The sequence below is a fragment of the Panthera onca genome, chromosome E1 (assembly GCF_046562875.1).
Source record: "Panthera onca isolate mPanOnc1 chromosome E1, mPanOnc1 haplotype 2, whole genome shotgun sequence".
NCBI lineage: Eukaryota > Metazoa > Chordata > Mammalia > Carnivora > Felidae > Panthera > Panthera onca.
The window spans coordinates 10,641,617-10,664,777 of NC_138352.1; the positions used below are offsets into that span (position 1 = coordinate 10,641,617).

Sequence of the window (23,161 nt, forward strand, 5' to 3'; positions counted from 1 at the left end):
AGCTGGAGAGGAGGCTGCCAAGCCATGATCCCGCGTGCCAGCCTGGCCCCAGCCCTGGCCCTGCCGGGGAACCCGACACCTGCAGCCTTATCAAGGAAACAAGGGCTGGTACGGCCACCAAACTCTCACCTGCCAGTGAATACTGGGTGCCAAGGAGGAGTCGCCTGTTTAAAACCTGAGGAAATTCTTTCCCAACTTGCACTTTCTAACAAAACACAGAAGTGGGGGCCCCATACCTGGAAGGAGAACAGCCTGCAGCGGTGGGGAGCCAGCCCAGAGGAGCAGGCCAATCAGAGGGGCTCTGTGCAACAGCTGCTGGACCCCAAGCTTCCCACCGGGGGGGAGCACGTCAGTATTCTATTCCGGTATTTGCCCGTTTCTATCTCAGTAAAAGCTTTCTGGTTGTGTTTCTGCGGCGCCAGACTCCCTGGCCTGGGCTCTGTGCTTCTGAAGGGCAAGGTGCCAGAATTCCAGGGGTGTGGCCAGTGACTGTCCTTGCCAGGCCTCTATTCTCCCTGTGCCCACGAACGCTGGAAAAACACAGGCAGGAATGCCACGCAAGAGGGAACCAGGGGAAGGAGAGGGTGAAAATCCATCAGCACTGGCTGCTACCAAACTCTGGCTACAGGTGCCCCCTCTACAGTGATGGGGCAGCGTTTGCCCAGGTGCTAGGCTCAGAAACGACACTCAACAGCTTCGGCTGCCATTTACTTTAGCCTGAACACCCCACACCCACAGGCTCAGGCCCCTGGGTCTTTCCAAACTTCTAGAGTAAGAGAAGTCAGGCCTCTACTATTGCCTATAACCTGCATCCCAACCCCTCTGTCCTTTCCCCCATTGTGTCCCAGGCTGTCTGGCCCCAAATCCTCACCCTGCCATTCACCAGCTGCGTGAACATAGGTTAGTGACTCGACCTCCCAGAGCCACGTTTCCTCCCCTGTGGGTCGCAGCCAATCCCGGTAGCTGCCTCCTCGGGTGAGCTTATGAGGATAAACTAAGGTGACCTATAGGGAGTGCTTGGCACGGCGCGGAGCATATCCTAGTCCTGATCTGCTCCTCTAAACAAGAGGGGCATGGACCCCAGGAATTAGGGTAGGGGAGGCAGAAAGCTCCCGTAGTACCTCCCCCTCCTTCCACAGAGAGGTCTGCAGTTTTCACATGCCTCCGTCATCTTGCCCTGCCAGTCCGTGCTCTGGCTGCCTAGGGGCACGGCCCCGTCTACCCAAAAACCAGGGAGCGGAGAGGGGGATGCCAGGCTCTGCCCCTGCCCCTGCCCCTCCCCCCATCTCCAGCTGGCAGGCAGGTGAGAGAAACTGGCTGGCTGGTTTCACTTCCTGGTGTCCACTGACTTGTCTGACGGGTTTGGTTTAGGTTGAAGAAGCAGAGAGGAAGTTCTTCCATACAAAAGAAAAGAAATTCAAGAACCGGCACCCTCCACCCCACACCACCCTACGAGAAGGAGATTCAGAATTACAATGATACCGTTGATAACGATGATGAGGAAGGTGGTGGTGAGGATCGAGTGAGTGGAAATTTACTGAGGGCTTCTGTGTGCCCCCCCCACCACCTAAAGTGTTTTCACGCAGGTGATTCCGTATAATCACAACAGCCTCAATGCCAGAGATACCATCATTATCCCCATTTTGGAGATGAGGAAATTGGGCCCTAGCAACAATATGCAACTTGCCTAAGTTCAACCAGCTAAAAATGGCAGAGCCAGCCTCTGGGCCCAGCCCAGCACAGCCCATCCAGCTGCAGAGCCCCTGCTCGCCACACCGAGGGCCCCCGGCTGCAGTGCAGATAAGGCGCTGATCCCATTATCCTCCATCAACCAATCCTAGATCCCACACCCTAAAGTGTGCTAAAATCATCTCCCGGGGAGTGGGTGGAGCCCAAGAGGTAAGAGCTAGGGTGGGGCCCAACTAGGTCTCCCTCCCAGAAGAAAAACAGGGAAGGCGGGAGGGACTAGATGGGAAACCACTGCCCTTTTCAGTCCAGGCACCAATAGCTTAACAGCTGAGTCCAAATATGATGGATCCCAGTAGGCATCAAACCGGTTCACGCTGAGCCCTGCCACTAATGGCTCCCCACAGCAGTCCTGGGCAGGTTTCCATCCCATTCGGCTCAACAAACCACATCTGTCCCAGAGTGACAGCAGCCTGGCACCCGCCCAGCAGAGGTCTTCTCGGAAAGAGAGGCATGGAGAGGAAGCAGCAATCTTCCCATTGTGGGAAAGGACAGAGAGGTATAGCCATGGTGGCCACGGAACGGGAGGCCAGTAGGCTGTCTGAGCCCTAGAGAGCATCTGGCTGTCACAGGCCTCCATTCCTGCCACCAGCCGCCCTGCAACGATCTCCCCTCGACGTCTGCCCGCGCTCACTGCCGCACTGGTTTCCCAGCCTCTTCGGGCCTCCCCTCCACAGTAGTCTCTCAGTTCCTCCAAAGGTCTGCACTGGAGATCTGTGCATTTTACCGTCTGTATATTCTGCCTTATCAGAAACCACAGAATCGCCAGGGCAAGAATCTCATTACCAAAAACTGGCAGAGAGCACATAAAACACTCTTCCCCTAAATCTGTTTTCTCAAGCATTAACATTTGAGAGCAACCTACAATAAAAAGTCTTCGGGACATATTTGCATGCCGGTAACACAAATCCAGACCACACAAAACGGAAGACAAATTAATTTTGTTCTTAAAGGTTCCTCACCCTCCTCGGGACCCGCTGCCTGCCATGAAACACTGCGTCCTAATCCTACCTCTTACGTAGTCTTCACATCTTGACCTAAACCTCACTCCCATAGGGTTTCCTTCAGCCTCCAGGTCAGGCTATGCCACATATACTCCAGCGCCCTCCACCTCTTTCCATATCGTTCCCTTTGTGATACTCATTTCCGTAGAAGCTTCCGATCAGGGCCAGCAATTGACTGAGTTGGCTAAAGCAACTTCTGTGTACGTGACACATACATTCCCCACACATCTCATTTTAAATAGAAACATATACATGCACATTCCTTGGCCAATCTTTTTGATGTAGGGCCAAGGTCTTTTCTCTGAGTGTGGGTTTGCCGGCCAGAGTTCCTAAATTGTCTATTTGCTAACTGTGGTTACTGTGAAGCAGAACAAGAACTTAAAGACATCCACAAAGAAATCGGAGTGTGAAATCCTGGATTTTTACAAAACGTTTCCATGTGTCTTGCCACATCTGTTTTGACAGAAATACTGAGTGATTCCAAAGTCATTCCAAGTGGTCAAATAGGTGCTTCTAGAAATAACGCTCTCCCTCCACTCCCTTTGAGGTGCAGCACAGAGCTTCAGAGTACAGACCCTGCAGCTGAGCTGAACAGCTGGGTTTAAATCCCAACACAGTTACTTAGCCGTATGACCTTGGGCATGTTGCTTAACCTCTGTGCCTGTTCCTCAGCTGTAAAACTGGGGTTTCAACTATTACTGTTGCTCCATTTTCTTGTTTTATGTAATGTCAAATGCAATTACGTAATATCAATAACAAGTACAAATGCCACAAACAGGTTTGGGAACAAACTACTGGCTCCTGACAAGCATCCAACTTAACTGAAGGAGGAAGTACGTGGGTGTGCTAGCGACCAGCCTGCTGGCTGGGAGCGCTCAGCAGTCAAAGGCATGAGTCAGTAAGTTTTAAGGAGGGAAACTCGAAGCATCAGGTAGGACCATGATAGGTAAAAAGGACTTTACTGAACTTCCTTGTCATCTGTCTCCTCCAACCCTGGGTGTACGTTAGAATCGCCTGGCAAGCTTTACAGAGACCCGGGCTCTGACGTGCCCAGACGGAAAGAAGTGGTACCAGGGAGGGTATTTAGAAAAGCTCCCAGATGATTCTAATGAGCAAGGCTGAGGACCAGTGTGCTAGAATGGAAATCTGGGCAGGCAGGACCTGCCTCCCTTGGTTCACAACTGACACGCGGTACCTGCCGCAGTTCCTGGCCACACCAGGCACTTGAAGCCTATCTTTTATGGAATAAATGGTGGCTACCAGGTTCCCATTCCCACTTTCTAGCTGCCCATGCAGCAGCTGAGGTCATGCCTGGGAGGCCAGCAAAGGCACTAGGGAGAAATTAAGCCTCCAGGACCCTGGGGCCTTAATGGTGGTAAACACCTCCACAAAAAAACTCGCTCCAGGAGGCACCAGCCGGAGGCTTGTTAATCATTCACCAGCACCCTAGCACCGCAGGGAAAAGCCTGTGTGCGGCTCCAGCCCAGGGCTTCCCGGAGTCCTGGGCTTCCTGCGCTCTGGTGGGGGCCTCCCGGTCTACAGGTCAGCAGCTGGACAGAGAGGAGAGAGAGGCAGGACCCAGCCACGGGTGAGGCGGACGGTGGCTTGAGGCAAAGGTCCTGGATCCGGTCTCCTTCCCCACCCTACCCCAAGCCTGACTTCTCTGAGGACGCCAGAACATAGGTACCCTGAGCAACCCCCAAAACGACATCACAAAAGAACAGAACGCAGCTGAAGAGGTAAGTATGGAAGGCAGAGGAACACAGTTGCTAGGCAACAGGCCCTGGCCCACCTTTGTTCGCTCTGGTGACTGCGATGAGGTCTGATCAGGGACACTCGACAATGCCAACACCTTTTCCTCCCAAGAGTTGCTTCTTTGAGTCAGGGCGTGGCTCGGCCCCCAAAGTGCAGGGCCTGAAGGATTACCCTGATCGGCCCACTCTTAGGACACAGGAGTGTTAACAGCAGAATCAGGTAGTGACGCCTGCCTTCTCGCCATTACTCCCTCCAACTGGCTATAGGCCTGCAGCCTGCCGACTTGAGCTGTTTCAAGATTAGCTGGTTCTGTTTCCACCTGACTCCAAGGCAGTTTACCGAGGCCTCAGCTGGAGTCAGTCCACCCCTCAACTCCTATGCCGATCTCTCAAAATTCTCCCCAAATGTTTGGCAATTGAGGCAGGGAAAACAGCAAGGATCTGCAGCGGTGCATTTTAGATCCTAGCTGAGTAGATCTCAGGGATGGTCAAGTTCTGGCTCACACCAGGGCTGTTCAAAATACAGAGGCAGTCTCTGGTAGAAGCCCCTGCACTCAAGGACTCTGTCCCCCTCTTTTCCAGGTTCACATGGACGAACTGATGACAAAGCAGGACATCTGGAATGATGAGTTCTGGCAGAACCCCTGGGACCAGGGAGGCCTGGTAGTGATCATTTTATTCATCACCATGATCCTGTTTCTCATTGTGTTTGCCATTGTATTTGGTTTTCTCCCTCCGCTTGAGAACATCAACCAGTGTGAAGAGTTGTGACCTGACTTTCTGGAGGCCAAGAAGGGGACCACCTGTTAGATACTCTCGAAACACCATGTACGTTTTCTTCAAAGCCTTTTCAGAGTCTGCAATTATACACTTTTATTAATGTAATTAATTAATTTGTTAACTAATATTATCTGATAAGTGCCTGCCTTCCCCAGTGGACCGAACACCACAAAAGCAGGTGATGGGTTTCTGCTCACCATTGTATGCCCATATCCGATGTGCCTCACATACAGTCCATTTTAAACAATATTTGCTGGTTGAATAAATGAATGAATGAATAAACGAGCAAACAAATGGATGAACAGAAGGGTGCTGGGCTGTTGGCTCCCCTAGACCACAGCCCCCAGATGGACAGAGCCCAATTCAACTGAGGCCTAAACACAAAGCTATTCTGTCTCAGACAAGGTACAGAAAGGCCTCTTAGCTGGAAGTTGCTTCAAACCTAATTACTGTTCATTTCAACACTAAAAGGTACAGGGCGCGGTCACGAAGGAACAGATACACTTCACGGCCACAGTGCAGACAAACTAGCTGCACGCAAAGAGAGGAAAACCGCTGGATGCCCCACCTTGACCCCATTCATACTGAGTGTCTTTTCTGTTGGTCCTAGAGCTGCCCGTGCACCCCAGACCCTACAACGGCACTTTTGTAGAAATGTACCTGCCTCCGCCAGAGCCACCATAGTGGCCTGCCCCTTGCTGCCAGGTGCCCTCCCTTAGCAAACAGCTGCTTCAACTTTAACCACACACCGGGACTATTCTTAGAAAAGGAGCGAATATGTGGTGGAGAAGGGGCAATACACCATTTATGTAGTAATGAAATGTTCCTTTTTACTCAAAGAGCAATTCCACATTCAGCTACACCAGCATTGTTTATGCCATCCTGGGAAGTCCTGGAATCCGGAACCCTCGCACATAGCAAACAAGGTAGGAGGGATGAGGCTGCACGTGACGCAGCAGGAAGCACACTGATGCCCAGACCCCCTGGGGCACTAAGGGGCCCCAACTCCCGAGTGTGACACAGGAGACATAAAGGCAGAGCCCCCAGGAGGACCTGTCCTGCTGTCTGGTGGGCTGCTGCAGCCCAGAGGGATACGGCAGAGCTGACCCTCCAGGCAGCCCTACAGAGCCTCCAACTCATCCCTGAAAAGAACCCAGCAGGGTTCTTTCCAGCAGAAGGGACTCTGACAATTAGCAAGGACACTCGGCCCTTTCATTACGAGTGCTTTCTTCAAGGAGCCCGAGGGAGCCTAGTTTAACAACTCCCTGTACTAGTGCCTGAGAAGGACTCTGGTAGTGATCGCTGTGGGCAAGGGGGCCAACCACCTCTGCTGGGCACGGCTGTGCCACAAAGGCCCAACGAGAGACTCAGTCCGGGAGCCACCAACTCTTCGGTGAGTCAGAGGGGATGGGAATCAAAACATGTGGCCCAGCCAAGTACCTCTCTGATTTCCAGAGGAGAGCCCCAAACATCTGTTAGATACCAGTTCTATGTACCTAATCAGCTCCATGCTTCGAGAATCTAGTCTTGCAGAAACCAAGATGGGATTTGTATATGAAATGTGCATGTCACTAAAAATCAAATACCAGGATTAGTGGTATCTGTCTACTGTGAGCTCTATGACTGTGACCTCACTGGGTACCAGTCTGTTCATTTCAAAGTCTGAAGCAGTCCCTTCTGCCTCATCTACCTCACAGGATTTTCCAACAAGGTCCGACCAAAGAGCTGCACACATGCAAAGTGCTCCCAGCTTGTCCAGAATCTTCCTGGGTGTCCCTTGTGTTCATTCCTCCACCACCAGCACATACAGATAAGATACAGAAGTGGATTCCAAGTGGGTGGGCTGGCATTACGACAGAAGAGCTGACTTCTATTCAAGCTTATTATCCACCCCCAAGACAGAAGCTGGGCCATGTGGCTCTGTTTGGGTCCAGGAGAAGAGTGACCCCTACTCAGTGGTCCAGTGGCAAATGGTGATCACATGCTAATGGCACAGGACCAGTCACATGATTCATGACTGAGCCACCCATGGGACCAGCCACGCCAGAAGTGGAAAATAATGTCACACTGCCAGTTTCTGGGGCCTTCCTGGGAAGGGTACTGACTTCCAGGCTGCCTGATGGGCAACACCCCTCACAGTCGCCTTCAGCAGGTAGAGGTGCCTTAGTCGCCCAAGAGCTGCCCTACATTAGCTGGTTAACTAGTAGGTGCTGGGGGAGGAACGAGCTCACTAACACATGGCTCCACATATGAAATAAGTCACTCACCCCAATTCTTCACAGAAGGCCACCAGGGCATCAAAGGCCAAGACAGCAGCTTTATCAGATGCTTTGCTCCCTCTCTTTTCCTGGAGACAAGAAACGACCACTTAGCAAAAGTCTTACATAATTGACGTACCTTGCAGCCTAAAAGATGATGAGGGAGAAAAATATCAAATGACAGTAAAAAGGTCACTTACAACATGGTGTCCCCAAACCTGACCATGCATCAGAATCACCCAGGTAATTTTTTTTTTAAAACGTTTATTTATTTTTGAGAGAGACAAAGACAGAGCATGAGCAGGGGAGGGGCAGAGAGAGAGGGAGATGTAGAATCCAAAGCAGGCTCCAGGCTCTGAGCTGTTGGCACAGAGCCTGACGTGGGGCTCAAACCCATGAACCGTTAGATCATGACCTGAGCCGAACGAAGGTGGATGCTTAACCGACTGAGCCACCCAGGTGCCCCTCATGTAGGGCCCACACCCAGACCTAAATTGAACTTTCTGAAACTGGAGCTTTTGGGAGTTTATTTTCAAAAACCGCTCAGGTGGTTCTCATGCAAAGGGCCCAGAGACTGGCATTTGGAAACCACTGTGTAACATGATCTGAATTTTTTTAAAGATTTTATTTTTAAGTAATCTCTACACCCAAAGGGGCTTGAACTCACATCCCCAAGATCAACAGTCACATGCTCTACGGACCTAAGTCAGCCAGGCGCCCCAATATAATCCACTATTTATAATAGTAAATTTAGTAGTAAATACACACACAAGTGTGCGTACTTAGATTTGAAGGAACACACATCTATGTGTGTATGGAAGGATGAATACTACAGTGTTAGAAGTGATCTCTGGGCACCTGGTGGCTCAGTATGTTAAACATCCGACTTCAGCTCCGGTCATGATCTCACGGTTCGTGAGTTCAAGCCCCACATCGGGCTCTATGCTGACAGCACAGAGCCTGGAGACGGCTTCGGATTCTGTGTCTCCCACTCTCTCTGCCCCTCCCCCATTCATGTGCGTGCACGTGCACTCTCTCTCTCTCAAAAATAAACATTAAAAAAATTAAAAAGAAGTGATCTCTTGTGTTGGGATTGTGCATCATTTGCCTTTTTGTACATGTCTATTTGTCAAAGATTCCTTTCAAAAAAAATGTGAAATTTTTTAAACTACAGGAAAAAAAAACCCAAAAAGTAAAGAAAATAAAACAGATACTGATATCTGAGATCTATTGACTCTCTGCTTCTGGAAGGTGGATCATCCCCACCTCCCAAATGCACACAAATACGTGTACTTCTTTCATTCTGCCAATCTGTTTATATCACAATTTCTTCTTAATTTTCCCTACAGTGAGGAAACTATGGCAACATTGATCAGAGCTAAACCATTTACATTTTTACATTTTCCATGATCACATATCCTTTCTTGTACAACTTTGTTCCCTAAAATTAATAGCTGTTTCATTTTTTACTTAGATTTTAGTATATTACTACTTCACCCCCAAATGTTGTGCTATAATGAAAACTGCATGTCGACAGGGTCATAGATGGTAAGTTCCACTTTTATTTTTAGAAACTCCTCCCCTGGAGCCCTTTTGTCCCCCCTGATTCAACCCGAACTGCTGTCCTCTAGGTCTGGAGCACAACTGAGACTGCCCTTCAGTGTCGTTCCAGGACATTCCTCTTGACTCGCTGGGGGTCAGATCTCTATCTTTCCCTCTCCAATTACTGCCTCTGTGGTGGGGGACATCCTTCAGTAGCTTCTCCACAGGAGGGAGCTTCTTGAAATCTTGTGTCGGAAAATGTTTTTTTCCCCCTTAATCATAAAGTCTAATTATGGTTCAGAAAAAATTGAGCAAATAACTTTTTCTGAAAACATATACTGACTGTGTGTAGACTGCAGTTATTTGGGAGAAGGGAGCTGGTAAGTTAAACCACCCTATTTTCTATTCTGAAAATCATATAAAGTCCCAATTCCCATCTGATTATAGAGATACATGTGTCCAAAATGGCTGAGAATAAATACAACAAGAAAGATAAAAGCTGCAAAGCTAAGAGCATGTAACGGGCTCCAAGAGGAAGTCTCAGAAATACCCAAAGTGGCAACAAGGAACGTTTGGCTGGAACCTGAAGTTCTTTTCAGTCATCCTCGTCTTTGGCTCCGTGTTTAAGGATGGGCATGAACTCAGTGGAATTGGGATGTCCCTTCTTGTCCACAGGTGCTCCTCCGTGTAGCTACTCCACTTCCACACCTATAACTCAGCCTCCCAGCATTGTCTGCAGCCCTCAGGTAATTCCAGCTGGTGCCAGTCACTTCTTCATCAAAGCAAGCAAAAGCATTTCTTCTGGATCTGTGCCATTTAACTTTTCACCGAATACAGTCAGGAACGTGGTGAAATTTATGGGACCTGGAACCTCATTCATCATGGCATCCAGATACTCATCAGTTGGATTCTTCCCCAGGGAGGCAAGCATAGCATGAAAATCTTCCTTGACAATGAAACCATCTCTGTTCTGATCAATCACGTTGAAGGCCTCTTTGAATTTCTGAGTCTGTGACTGATCAGACATGGCGAACATGTTGGATTTTGCACGCTGCGGATGCTTCTTGGTGGTCTTGGTGTTTGCCTTTCTGCTTGATATGGTGGCAGTTAAATCCCTGCACAGCCTTGAGAATCTGAGCACTTCCATAACACGCACCCCCCCCCCCCCCCCGGCCATTATCAACACCCTTATATTCCCAGAGCTTCTAAAAACAAACACTTCCAGCCTCTGCTTAGCAAACCGGAAGTTGAAAATGTCTTTAACCTGCCTTCACACTAAACTGGCTGGCTGAGTAGGAAATTCTAGGTTGGAAACAGCTTATTTTCTAGGTTGGAAGACACTGCCTCATAGTTTCTCATTTCTGGAATTATGATGGAGAAAACTGGTGCTGTTCTGGCCCCCAGTCCTCCACATATCACCTCTCTGGGAGCTTTCTGATCTCTTTGACTCAAATGTCTTAATAATGAGTCTAGTGTGAGTTCTTATAACTCACTGTATAAGTTTTAAATAAATACCTTATACCCAATCACCTTACTAAATCTTTTCCTTGTCTAATTTGAATTTCAGATAAAAGGGACAAGTTAATCACACCCCCTTTGTTCATGGCAAAGTATCATTCTTGGTCCTTGCAAAGCCCCTTCCTTCCCAATCCCTACTTGCATTCACCTTCCCTCCCCATTTATTCATTTATTTATCTATTCAAAAAACATTTATCATGCATTTACCATGTTCCCAGCACTGACCTGGGCATTACAGATACACAGGAAACTAAAGGTCCCTGCGCTCATGGAATTTACATTTCAACAGAGCAGATACAGAATAAGCAAATCTACAATGCCAAATCATAAACATGATTTACTTTAAGTGACTTTTTTTTTTTTTTTGCTTTTTAATAGTAGTTTCAACATTTTACTATTATTTATAATGGGGTTTGTTTTCACAAATTTTAAAAAAAATTTATTTAAATCTAACTTACTTGACACAGAGTGTAATAATGGTTTCAGGAGTAGAATTTAGTGATTCATCACTAACATGTAACACCCAGCGCTCATCCCAAGTGCCCTCCTTAATGCCCATCTTCTATTTAGCCCATCCCCCCACCCAGCACCTCTCCAGCAACCCTGTTTGTTTTCTGTATTTAAGATTCTCATGGCCTCCCTCTCTCTTTTTATCTTATTTTTCCTTCCCTTCCCCTATGTTCATCTGTTGTATTTCTTAAATTCCACGTGTGAGTGAAATCACATGGCATTTATCTTTCTCTGACTTATTTTGCTTAGCATAATACACTCTAGTTCCATCCACGTTGTTGTAAATGGCAAGACTTATTATTTTTGATTTCCAAGTAATATTCCACTGTATATAAATACCACATCTTCTGGGGCGCCTGGGTGGCTCAGTCGGTTAAGCGTCCGACTTCAGCTCAGGTCATGATCTCACAGTCCATGAGTTTGAGACCTGCGTCAGGCTCTGTCCTGTCAGTTCAGAGCCTGGGGCTTGCTTCGGATTCTGTGTCTCCTTCTCTCTCTGTCCCTCCCCCACTCAAGCTCTGTGTCTTTCTCTACCAAAAAATGAATAAACGTTAAGAAAAATTTTTTAAAATAAAAAATAAAAAATACATCTTCTTTATTCATTCATCAGTCAGTGGACATTTGGGCCACACTGTGGCTATTGTTGACTGTAAACATTGCTGCTGTAAACACTGGGGTGCATGGGAAACGTTGTTGTTTTTTTTTAAAGCAAGATACGAGCTCTCCTGGGCCCTCAGCTATGTCTATGGCCCCATAGTGAGCATGTACTATAATTTCATCACTGCTTGTGGCTGGGTATTTAATTTGTTCCCCAGCTGCAGTCCTCATGACCAATGCTACCACACAGGCCCTTGAGCACATGAGCCTGTGCATTGCCACTTTTATTTCAGGTGATCTGATCCCAGAAACAGGGTATCTGGGGTCAAGGGTACCTGTATGTTAAAGAGTAATAATACTCCTAGAGTGCTTCCCCAAGACTGCAAACACTTCCTTTTTCTCCTGGCAAAGTGCAAGCCCTCTCCTGCACATGCCCCAAGCAACAAGTGTTAGAGCCCTTTCACAAGTGTGTCACTTTAATTTGCATTTACCTGATTATTATTGAATTTGAACATCTCTGGACGTGCCGTTTGGCTGAGCTTTTCTGGGAACTTGCTTTCATACACTTTGCTTCTTCCTGTTGGTGAAAGCTCTCCATTTATCCTCAACTTCAACCTCTGGTATGGGTTTTACAGTAACTAGTTTTCCAGATCTGTTTATCTACGGGCTTTGTTTATGGTATCTTTTGCCACATACATTCTTTTTCATGGGTCGAGGATTTACAGAAGTTCAAGAACTTCAATTAAAATACTTTTTTTTTTAAGATAGATTTCTGAGGGGCGCCTGGGTGGCGCAGTCGGTTAAGCGTCCGACTTCAGCCAGGTCACGATCTCGCGGTCTGTGAGTTCGAGCCCCGCGTCGGGCTCTGGGCTGATGGCTCGGAGCCTGGAGCCTGTTTCCGATTCTGTGTCTCCCTCTCTCTCTGCCCCTCCCCCGTTCATGCTCTGTCTCTCTGTCCCAAAAATAAATAAAAAACGTTGAAAAAAAAAAAATTAAAAAAAAAAAAAGATAGATTTCTGAGTTTCTAATTTTCAGTACAAAACTATTTCAAGCCTAAGGTTACACACTGGAATAAAGTCTCTTGTAAAATATTGTTTATTTTTTACATGTAGGTCCTTAATCTGCCTTCTATATAAGGTGCCAAATGGAGCACTTTTATTTTACTCCAGAGGGATGTCAGCACCACCCACTAGACGATCCCTTTGTTTTCCATTAAACTGAACTATCGGCTTCATCAAATATTAAACTCTCACATGTTTTGGGACTCATTTCTTTCATCATTAACATTAATTTTTTTTTTTTTTTTTGAGAGTGCACAAGTGGGGAAGAGGGGCAGAGGGAGTGAGAGAGAGAATCTTAAGCAGGCTTCGCACTCAGCATGGAGCCTGATGCAGGGCTTGATCCCACAACCCTTAGATCATGACCTGAACTGAAGTCGAGTCGGATGCAGGGTACCTGGGTGGCTTAGTTGGCTGAGCATGTGGCGGCTGATTTCAGCTCAGGTATGATCGTGGGACTGAGCCCTGCATCAGGCTCCGCGCTGAGCATGGAGCTTGCTTAAGACTATCTCTCCCTCTGCTCCTCTCCCCTGCTGGCTTGCTCTCTCTACAGAAAGGAAGGAAGGAAGGAAAACTGTGTCAAACATAAAAGTAATTTTTTTTTAAGTTTATTTATTTGAGAGACAGAGCATGTGAGTGGGGGAGGGGTAAAGAGAGAGGGAGAGAGAATCCCAAGCAAGCTCTGAACTGTCAGCACATGGGGTTCAAACCCACAAACTGTGAGATCACGACCTGAGCTGCAATCAAGACTCAGACGCTTAACCAACTGAGCCACCCAGGAGCCCCATTCTGGGACTTATGTCTAATTCTCTTGTCTGTGCTACCACTTTAGTCTACTACGTGGATTTGGTTATAGCCGCATCCCAGCATGTTCTGACACTGGGTTAAGCTCGTCGCCTTCACCATTCTTGCTCTTAAGACTTTTCCTGGCTGTTCTTGGGCTCTTATTCTTTCATACGAATTCTAAGATTCTACTTCCCAACAGAAGTCTTTTGGGATTTCAACTGGAACTTCATTTATATTAACTGTGAGGAGAACTGACAGTTTTATACTTCTCACTCACTTTTGGTACCTGCTCAGAGCTTGTTTTCTTTCAATGAGATACCAGTTTTCTTCAAATCAGTAGTCCTCCTCCCTGGCTATACATCAAAAGCACATGAGAAGCTTTAAAAAAAAAAATGTCTCTTGTTAACGGCCTGTAACATTTACTTCTAGGTATTTTATAAGTTTCATTTTTGCAAACTAAATATTTTTTCATTTCCACTCCTAGGTATTCATGGTAATGTGGAGAAAAGCTAGGCTTTTTAAAGTATTTCCCTTTCATTCAGCCACTTTGCCAGGTTTCCTTATGAATTCTAATAGATTTCCAGTAGAGTCTGGGGTTTTCTAGACAGACATCTGTTGATATTTCTACCTGCTGGTATCTTGTCTTTTGTTCCCCTTGTCCCTGTGGGTTTATATATATTTTTGTCCTCTTACTGTCATTTGGTAGACATCAGACAGAAGTACTTGGGTCCCACCGTTCTTATGAGGAAAGTCTACATGTAGCCATTTGTAGCCTCACAAATTATGCTTTGGGTGACTTTATCCATGTTGATTAATGCAGATTTACTGTGTCATTTTCAACTGCTCTAGCCTATTCCACTGTGTGACTAAGCCTATTTATCCCATACCCTAAGGAGGAAGAAAGAGTTCATTATGCGGGAGTTGCAGCAAACATCCCTGTATGGCCTCGTACACGTACATCCTTGTACACATGACAACTTGTCTACCTAGAAGTGGAATTACTGACTCACAGAGCACCAGTACCCTCTCGCTATAGGTATCACCTCGTCTCTCTTCAAAGCAGCCATACCAGTTCATCTTCCTGACATCATGCATTCCCCTTTCCCCACATCCTGGCCCGCAGTGATTATACAGATGCTGTACGTTTTTGCCAGTGTGACAGGCATAAAGCGACAGCTCATCTCCTTCGCATTTCTCTGATTCCTAAGGGAGGTTGAGCGAGTCTTTATACCTTTGTTAGATACCCTGGTTTCCTCTTTTTTGTGAAATTCACATTTTTTGCTCTGCAGTTGTCTGCCTTTTACAGATTTACCTGTAGGACTTCTCTGTGTATTCAGTCAATTATGTATATTGCAAATCTCTTCCCCGACAATGGATCATTTTTTTCACTTTGTTAGTGGTATTTCTCGTTATATGGAAATTTTTTGTTTGAATTGAGTCAAACAGATCACATCTTCTTTCATAGTCTCCACTTTTAAAATCTTGACATGCTCTTCCCTTTGTCAAAGAAACAAAGATATCTTCCCCCAATTTTACAGCTTTTTTTTGAATTCTTTAATCCACCCATAACTTATATGTGTATGGTAGAGGAAATAAGTATCTGATCTTATCTTTTTCCAGCACCAGTCATTCAACAGTTCATCCTTCTCCTGTTGATTTATAATGCCACCTCTCATACATCAAGCTCACTTATGTACTTGGATCTATTTCTAGGCTCTGTGCAAAACATGTACAACCCGTAAAACGAAACAAAACAACTGAGAACAAAAACAAAGAACTTTCAACAATATGGGAAAATGCTTGTGTAACGATGCTAATTAAAGCAGGATTGATCTTGACTATGCAAAATAACGGGCACACAAAAGACTGCGCATATAAATGGAAAGGTCTAACCCAGCTGTTGTAAGCTGTCTATTCACCAGTATACCATTCCCACCCCCCCCCCACCCCCCCCCCCCCCGCTATACCTTCTAACCCCAGGAGCACCCCTGTAGCTTACACAAGCTCTACCTGGGTTCAAAAATAAGCTACATGAAACTGGAGAGCGGGGGGTTTGGATGAAAAGGGTCCAGGCTGCCCAGGACCTACCTGGAGTTTTGCGACTTCCTTTCTGATCAGAAAACTGACTTGGTCCCTGTCATTCCTGGAGTAATACAGACGGCAGCAGGAAGGCTTCCCGTCCCTGCCAGCCCGGCCGGACTCTTGGTAGTACCCAGCCATAGACTTGGCAATATTCCAGTGGGCAACAAACCTGTAGGATCCAAAGGGATGAGCGGCATGAGCTGTGGCAGAAGAGACGAGGGGAAGAGGTCTCCACAGTGACCAGGAGCAGGGAGGCTAGCAGCTTCCAAGTAAATGTGGCCAAGACCCCTGCACCCCATCAGCAGGCCTCCCGGCCGTGGAACGGCTCAGGTTAGAGGCCACAGCAGAGTTAAGGGGGGCAATTCCAGCACATGAGAAACCAAAAACACTCACAGAGGCCCAGAGGCAAAAGCACTGGGCTTAAAGCAACAAGAGTAGGCCACTAATGAACTGCCCAACCTCGAGTAATCCTTTAACCTCTTTGAAGAGAGAAAGGGATAACATTATTAAACACCTACTATGAGCCAGTTTATCTATTTGTCTCGTTTAATTTTACAGTTGCTATAAGGTGAGGTAACCCTGTTTTATAGACAATGAACTTGAGATTCAGGAAAATGTATACAAGGTGAAATAGCAAGGGGACAGCAGGGGTTAAGATTTGGGCCTACGGGTGTCTGACTTCAAAGTTGGCCCCCAACAAGCCACCGCAGCCCCAGCGTCCAAACTCAGATTCCAAAGCCTGTGTTCTCTCAAATGTAAGCGCACAGACTCATTCCTCCACTGACCAACTCAGAGTCCCTGTGAGTCTTAATGAGATCATGTATATGCCCAAGTGCTCTGTACATCATACAAAGCATTATTGTTGGTGTTAATGACAGCAGACGGCTTTAGGCTGTAGCGCAAAATGTCTCTGGAAGATGGGGGGGGGGGGGCTAGAGATAAAGACTTCCCAAGAGTTGCCAGGGTGGTACTAGAAGGCTGGGTGGGGTGAGCCCCACCCATCTCTTCTAGACTGTCAAAAAGCAGTAACAAGGAAGGCTGGGAATAAGACACTGACTTTGATATCCCACAGGGAGCAGCTTAAGACAGTTCATTCCACCCCCTCACAGGGACCATGTGCCAGATGCACATGCTGCGTTACGGATGGGCCTGATGGCCTGTGTGCTGCCCTCTCCTGGGGGATGACAGAACCCTGCGATGCAGTCACCTGGGAGTAGGCTGCACAGCACCTGTCACCATGTGGGCTGTGCACCAGGCACTCTCTTCTGGGGCCCCAGAAGGAGCCTATGGACTTGCTCCTTGAGGCACAGCACCAGGCAACCCACCAGAGCCAGGGCCTGGACTGGGAAAGAAAGGCAAGAACCATCACTCACCTGACATTGGCTTTATCCACTCCCATTCCAAAACTAATGGTTGCAACAATGACAGGAACCTTCTCCTCCATCCAGTCGTTCTGCACCAGTGTTCTCTCAGAAGGCTTCAGCCCTGTAAATGAGGGCAAGGTGTCAGAGGGAACCCACATCTTCCTCGGGATCTGCCTTGGGCTTGACCCTGCCCTGGGTGCTGCACACACACCTTCAGTCCATCACTTACCAGCTGTGTGGCACACAGCGCTCAGTAAGTGTTAAGCCAAGATTCAAACCTCAGTCCACTGGCCTTTAAAACCTGTGCTCTCTCTACAACACCAATACCTAGACTTAGAAAAACTCATCACTTGCTGCTGGGAGGGCTCAGGGTGAGAAAAGGACTTCAGGAGTCACAGTCCTCATTTTAGATCTTATTTGTGTCTAGACTCCTTTTTGTGGACGTAAGTGAATTGCTTTAGCTCTGTCTGGGTATCTGGAAAAAGATGACGGGCCATCTGATTATCCAGGATCTTTAAAGAACAAGAGACCCACTGAGGGGCCTCTGAGAGGGAAGAGGAGCACACGGCCCAGGCGCCCCTTACCTGCGTGGTATGCCTTGGCATTCACGCCCCTGTAACTGAGCTCCGTTGCCAGCTGCTCGCAAGCCTCTCTGGTCCTGCAGTAGACAATGCCGCAGCCAGAGAGTGACTGGATGAGGAGACATGGGAAGACAGTGAGCATTGAGAAGAAAGAACAATCTGCCCATTATACTGTGGACTGCTTTAAAAGAAGCTTTTGCTCTGGAGTGCCTGGGTGACTCAGTTGGTTAAGCATCTGACTCCTGATTTCAGCTCAGGTCATGATCTCACAGTTCGTGAGTTCGAGCCCCTCAGAGCCTGCTTCACAGAGACTGCCTGGGATTCTCTTTCTCCCCCTCTCTCTCTGTCCTTCCCCTTCTCTCTCTCTCTCAAAAATAAATAAACATTAAAAAAAGAAGAAGAAGAAGGTTTCCCTCCTTCTCATGTCAGTCTCACAGGCTCCTCTGAGGCAGGCCACCAGCAGGGCTCTACCACTCTGTAATCAAGCAGCTCAAAACCATAACCCATCTAACTCCTCTGCTTCTTGTCCTGAAGCCTTGGATAGGTCTGCAAAGGCCTCACTCAGGGTTGGCTGCTCACCTCCCACAGGAGAATGTCAGGACAAGGGGACTCCATTAAGAGGAATAATGCCAGGAAACCAAAGGAACAACTCTCAGAGTGCAAGTTTTAAGAGGCGGCAGCTAGTTCTGGCTAAAGCAGCGAGAAAAAGCAAAGGTCCTAGAAAACCAACATCCACCTCTACACTGCAAGATACCAGCTCGCTGCTCTCGAGGCATCTTGGCCCCCCTCTCGCCCCCGCCCCCCCCGCCCTCAGGGCCCTCACCCCTTTAGCAGTCTTCTGTCCAAGAGCCTTAAGACAGAAGTCCTTCAGGTTTCCATAGGGATCAGAAAGCAGTTCTTTGAACTGCACATCATAGAAGAGGTTGGCCCGAAAGCAGGGAGTCTTGAAAGTGGCAACCGGTTGCTTCAGGTGCAGGGCAGCAAACACATCCTCTTGGACCTGCGGGGTGGCTGTGGCAGTCAGAGCCACACACGGGGCATGTGCCAGGCGGGAACGGAGGGTACCCAGACGCAAGTAGTCAGGACGGAAGTCATGCCCCCACTGGGAAACGCAATGAGCTTCATCCACCACCAGGTAGGAGAGCAGGTGGCGGGACAGCAGTGAGTTCAGGGTAGGCTGGAAGGAGGCCGAAGCCGCCATCTCCGGTGTGATGTACAGAAGTTTGGTCTGTGGCTTTTCTTGCTCCAGGTCCGAGAGCAGCTCCTTCTTTTCCTGTGCTGAGAGCTTTGAGTTCAGAGAACTCACTCGTACCTTCAGGGCCAGCAAGTGGTCCACCTGGTCCTGAGGGAAGAAGGGAAACAGGCCACAGAGCGGAGGACACAGTGGTAAATGTCATCTTAACTCGCTGGGCATCTCCCAGCCATAAATGCCCTCCCCCCAACCTCCAAGGTCTTCTCTCTGCATACAAAAAGTTCAGAGGGTGAAGTGGGTGACAGCACAGGCTCTGGAGACAGACAGACCTGGCTCACTTAATCGCCACATGCTCTTTGACTGGCTCTTAGCCTCTGAGACTCAGTTCTCTCTCTCTCTCTCCCCATCCCTCCCTCTTGTAAAACTGGTAACTATCTAATAGGATAGTTGTTAGCATTAAGTGAAATTTTACACTGCAGAGGTGAAGTGAATGCACCTAAGGCACTCAGCACAAAGCCTGAGACCTCGTGAAACTCACGAAGCACTGAAGCACTGTTATTCCGTTTCTCTTCATGGTGGATGACTCTTAACCACATAGCCACACTTCCTCATTTCTGATTCTATCAGCCCATCTGCAAGCCTTAAATATAGCCAGAGGGGCAGAGCAGATGCTGACAACATCCCAATCAGTTTATATCATTTTAGCTCTCTGCCCGTCTGCATCTTCTATCCTGTCAAGAGTGCCCATGTGTGTACATGACACAGTGTCTATGTGTATACAGATAACATCTCCACACTCCTCTGGGTGAAAGGTAACAAAGGAGAGACTCTGGGCCATCAAAATACAGAAAACTCATTCATAACCTGCCAGAGTGATATGCACTAGTGGCGATGATGACACATTTGGACAATTCAGAAACCTGATATAGAAAGGAAAATAGGCAAATCAAAGGAAATAAAAGGCCAAAGACCAAACAAATGAGACATGACATTCCCAGCTGGAAAACAAAACAAAACAAAACAAAAGCCAAAACCAAACAAACAAAAAGGCCCACCTTCCCCTAAACTTTTTGGGTTACTATCTTCATCCCCCTAAGGCTCACCTGAATCAAAGCAATGAGTGGAGAGATTACAATGGTGATGCCTTTGGCCAACACAGCAGGAAGCTGATAGCAGAGGGATTTTCCTGCCCCTGTGGGCATGCACACAAACACATCCTTGTCACCTGAAAAAATACAAGATAATGATATCTAAATGCTTCCTGCCTTTTATCTTTTTCCTTGTCAAGGCTGCTGAAAACTAAATGAGACTGTAGGGAAAGCGCCTAGCAGAGTGGCACATGTAAAGGTAATAATGCTAATTTCCTTCCCATCCTTCTTGTGCTAAGGACAGAGATCCAGAGAGATTTGGAAATGGGCACAAACCATTTCTAGTAATGGCAATGACAACCATAAGGGTGAAAAGTCTGAGTCTGTTGGGATATGGATGATTGAATTAAACAGCCATGAAAGTTGAATACTTCTAGATGGAGTGGGTATACCTGTGGAGACATGGAAGCCACATCACTTAGAAGACTTTTGCATAGGGACGCCTGGGTGGCTCAGTCAGTTAAGCGTCCAACTTTGGCTCAGGTCACAGTTTGTGGGTTCGAGCCCCGCATCAGGCTCTGTACTGACAGCTCAGAGCCTGGAACCTGCTTCAGATTCTGTGTCTCCCTCTTTCTCTGCCCCTCCCCCACTGGCTCTCTCTCTCTCTCTCTCTCTCTCAAAAATAAATAAAACATTTTTAAAAATTAAAAAAAAGACTTGTTTATAAATGTTACAATGTAATTAATGTTACATTGTTACTACCCTCTTGATAACCTCCATTGTCAATATGTATCAGATTTATAATATTATTACTCCTTCCTTCCCTATTTGGGACGGAGACCACTCAATCTTCAACAAAGGGCTTAGAAGGTCAAAGACTGGATTAGGCCATTCCTGCCACTCCCACTACTGCCTACACACAAACGAACTTGAACTGAAATCTATGAACTGCTTTCAAAGACAATCTGCAGCTCTAGCTATGAAATGTAAGAACCAGAACAGCTGGGTGATTCTACCAATAAAACCGCAAGTTTTAAGTGACAAATCTACAAGATTTCCAGCAATAATTATGGACCAAGAGTGGGGAGGTAGGAAGGGTCAGAAAGAGTGTTGGTACCCTCCATGGCAATGCTACAGTATAGCCAGCACAAATGTAAACACAGGTAGTTTTAGCAATGTTACCTTTCACTACAGCCATGGTCGCACTCTCCTGTAATGGTGTCTTAAAAGAGTCAAACCCAAAGACCTTCTTCAACGTGCTCCGGACTCGACGTTCAGGGTCAAAAGAAGGGTGGGTGCTCATCTCAGCGATAGACAGTGGCCAAAAGTTAAGGCATATGGTTGCGATGAAAACCCCCTGTTCTGCTTTTAAAATACTGCTTATTTTTCTCTAAGTAAAATTTGCTTTATTACTCTCAAGCAGTATATTATTTCCAAGTAACATAGCTCCAGGTGAACACCCTCAAGCAACATATTCCTGGGCAATTAACATGTCCACTTCTATGCTGAAGAAAATAAAAAACATTGAACTATGCCATGCCGCGGTATGGCACGGAGCTAGAAATCAGATCATGAGAAGAAACACAAATGTCTTTGGAATCCTTTGGAGAAGATGGAATTGTTTTTCTAAGATCCACCTTCTGCTCCTTTTATAAGTGCTGCTATCACGGCCATTCTACCCCGACCCCTTCTTCCCACCTCCTGGAGGAGAGCTCATCGCTTTTCTTCCTCTAAACCCCCGTTAGCTCTTTTCTCCCTTCCCCAGCCGAACCCTCCCTCTCTTCACCCCAAGATATCAGAGCTGGCGGTGGGCCACCCCGGAGCGAAGGACTCTTGCCGGGCCGCTGTTGCCCGCTGGTCGGGAACTACTCGAAGACCCCCATATACCACCCCAAACTCTGAGAAGCCAAAAGGCTGGGGATTCAGTGTCAGCTAAAACCCACACAACCTTACATCCGTCGCGCAGTGATGATGTCACGGCAGCCTGGCGGGAGGGGCGGGGCCAGGCCCAGAAACGGCCGTTTTGATTGGTTTCTGGTCAGGAACCGGCGCGGGTTCTCCTGGGATAGGGAAAAGTCGCCTTTCCGCACGGAAGTCGGCTTCTTTGAGTCATAAGACTGAGGCGCGCCGGGAGTAAGATGGCGGGGAAGAAGAATGTTCTGTCGTCTCTGGCAGTTTACGCGGAAGATTCAGAGCCCGAGTCCGACGGCGAGGCTGGCGTCGAAACAGCGGGCAGCGCGGCTGGTGAGGCCTGAGTAGGGAGCTGGAAGGGGAGAATCAGGTGTCTTGCTCGGAAAGCTGCTCACCTAGCAGGGCGGGAGGGAAAGAGATGGTCATTGTGCCCCAGGTATCGGGCCCCGGAGCCCCGAAGCGCGATCGAGACCCTGGTTGGGACAGCGTGGACGCCCTGGAGTAAGAATGGACCATCTCCTTCCGTTGATTCGGTTATTCTGCCGTAACTTAATGAAAGTCTTCTCCATGCCGGGCATCGTGTTGGGCATAGGGATGGGCGAAAGATGGAGAGGATCCAAAGCTACGGATCCACCACCTGTTCCTTCTGGGCTCGTTGTGTAATGGGGGGAGCGATGCTTTGGGGGGAGGAGGTCTTTGGGTTTGACTCTTTTAAGACACCATTACAGGAGAGTGCGACCATGGCTGTAGTGAAAGGTAACATTGCTAAAACTACCTGTGTTTACATTTGTGCTGGCTATACTGTAGCATTGCCATGGAGGGTTATAAACTTGTTAAGTTTATAACTTTGCATTAGGAATGTGCCCTAGACTCATATTGGAGCTTTTAAAAATCTGGTCTCGCTGGCGAGAGTAATTTGTAGATTTGGGGTAGAATCTGGGCATTTTGTAGCTTTTTAATACTCTTCAGTGATTCCAGTACTTTGTAGGCTGTTGAAGCCCATCAGTGATTTTGTTGCCCTGCTCAGGTTGAGAATCACAACGTTAGGAAATGGGAACAGATTTCTTTGGCATCATAGAAAGGGCAGCAAGCTACCTAACATATCTAGGACTTCCTTTCCTCATCTGGAGGTTAGCTACTCTCGGTTTTGCATGCCCTCTTCCAGTCAAGAGGTTCTCTGGTGGTTTCCCAGTAATTGTAGCATTTTGTATTTTTCTTGTTGTTGCTTGTTTTGGTTTAAACATAGAAGACTTTGCTTCTCAAGTGGGTATGATTGGGAACCCCTCTCAGTGCCCCCAGTTAAAATTCCTGTTCCTAAAGGAGAACACAAAAATGACGGCAACAGAGTCTTTATCTTGTATAAGAAGACAAGTTCTGGTGCCTCGGATAC

General features: G+C 47.5%; 3 protein-coding genes and 1 pseudogene across 5 annotated transcripts in view; 2 read left to right on the plus strand and 2 right to left on the minus strand.

The window, feature by feature from the left end:
• RECQL5 (RecQ like helicase 5) overlaps positions 1–21,835 on the minus strand; it is a 35,549-nt gene extending 13,714 nt beyond the window's left edge. Inside the window, exons 1-7 of the mRNA XM_060645387.3 lie at positions 21,043–21,835; positions 19,876–19,997; positions 18,404–18,922; positions 17,584–17,689; positions 17,009–17,120; positions 15,642–15,804; positions 7,552–7,631 (exon numbers count right to left, since the gene is read on the minus strand). Of these exons, the coding sequence (XP_060501370.1) occupies positions 7,552–7,631; positions 15,642–15,804; positions 17,009–17,120; positions 17,584–17,689; positions 18,404–18,922; positions 19,876–19,997; positions 21,043–21,163 (1,223 nt within the window). The 5' untranslated portion in view covers positions 21,164–21,835. The remainder of the gene's footprint in view (positions 1–7,551; positions 7,632–15,641; positions 15,805–17,008; positions 17,121–17,583; positions 17,690–18,403; positions 18,923–19,875; positions 19,998–21,042) is intronic.
• ERLN (endoregulin) lies at positions 25–5,393 on the plus strand. The gene is made up of 3 exons (XM_060645388.3): positions 25–365; positions 1,372–1,522; positions 5,087–5,393. Exons 1-3 carry the CDS (start codon positions 25–27, stop codon positions 5,273–5,275), a joined length of 681 nt encoding a protein of 226 aa, XP_060501371.3. The 3' UTR covers positions 5,276–5,393.
• LOC144614412 (myosin regulatory light chain 2, smooth muscle minor isoform pseudogene) lies at positions 8,679–11,014 on the minus strand (annotated as a pseudogene).
• A 117-nt stretch (positions 21,836–21,952) lies between the features above and the next one.
• SAP30BP (SAP30 binding protein) overlaps positions 21,953–23,161 on the plus strand; it is a 37,242-nt gene continuing 36,033 nt past the window's right edge. For 2 of the 3 annotated variants that reach the window (XM_060645374.3, XM_060645375.3), the window contains exon 1: positions 21,954–22,104. In XM_060645374.3, the coding sequence (XP_060501357.1) occupies positions 21,999–22,104 (106 nt within the window). In that variant the 5' untranslated portion in view covers positions 21,954–21,998. Of the gene's footprint in view, positions 22,105–23,161 lie in introns of all 3 variants that reach the window. The other variant, XM_060645373.3, reaches the window with a different exon arrangement.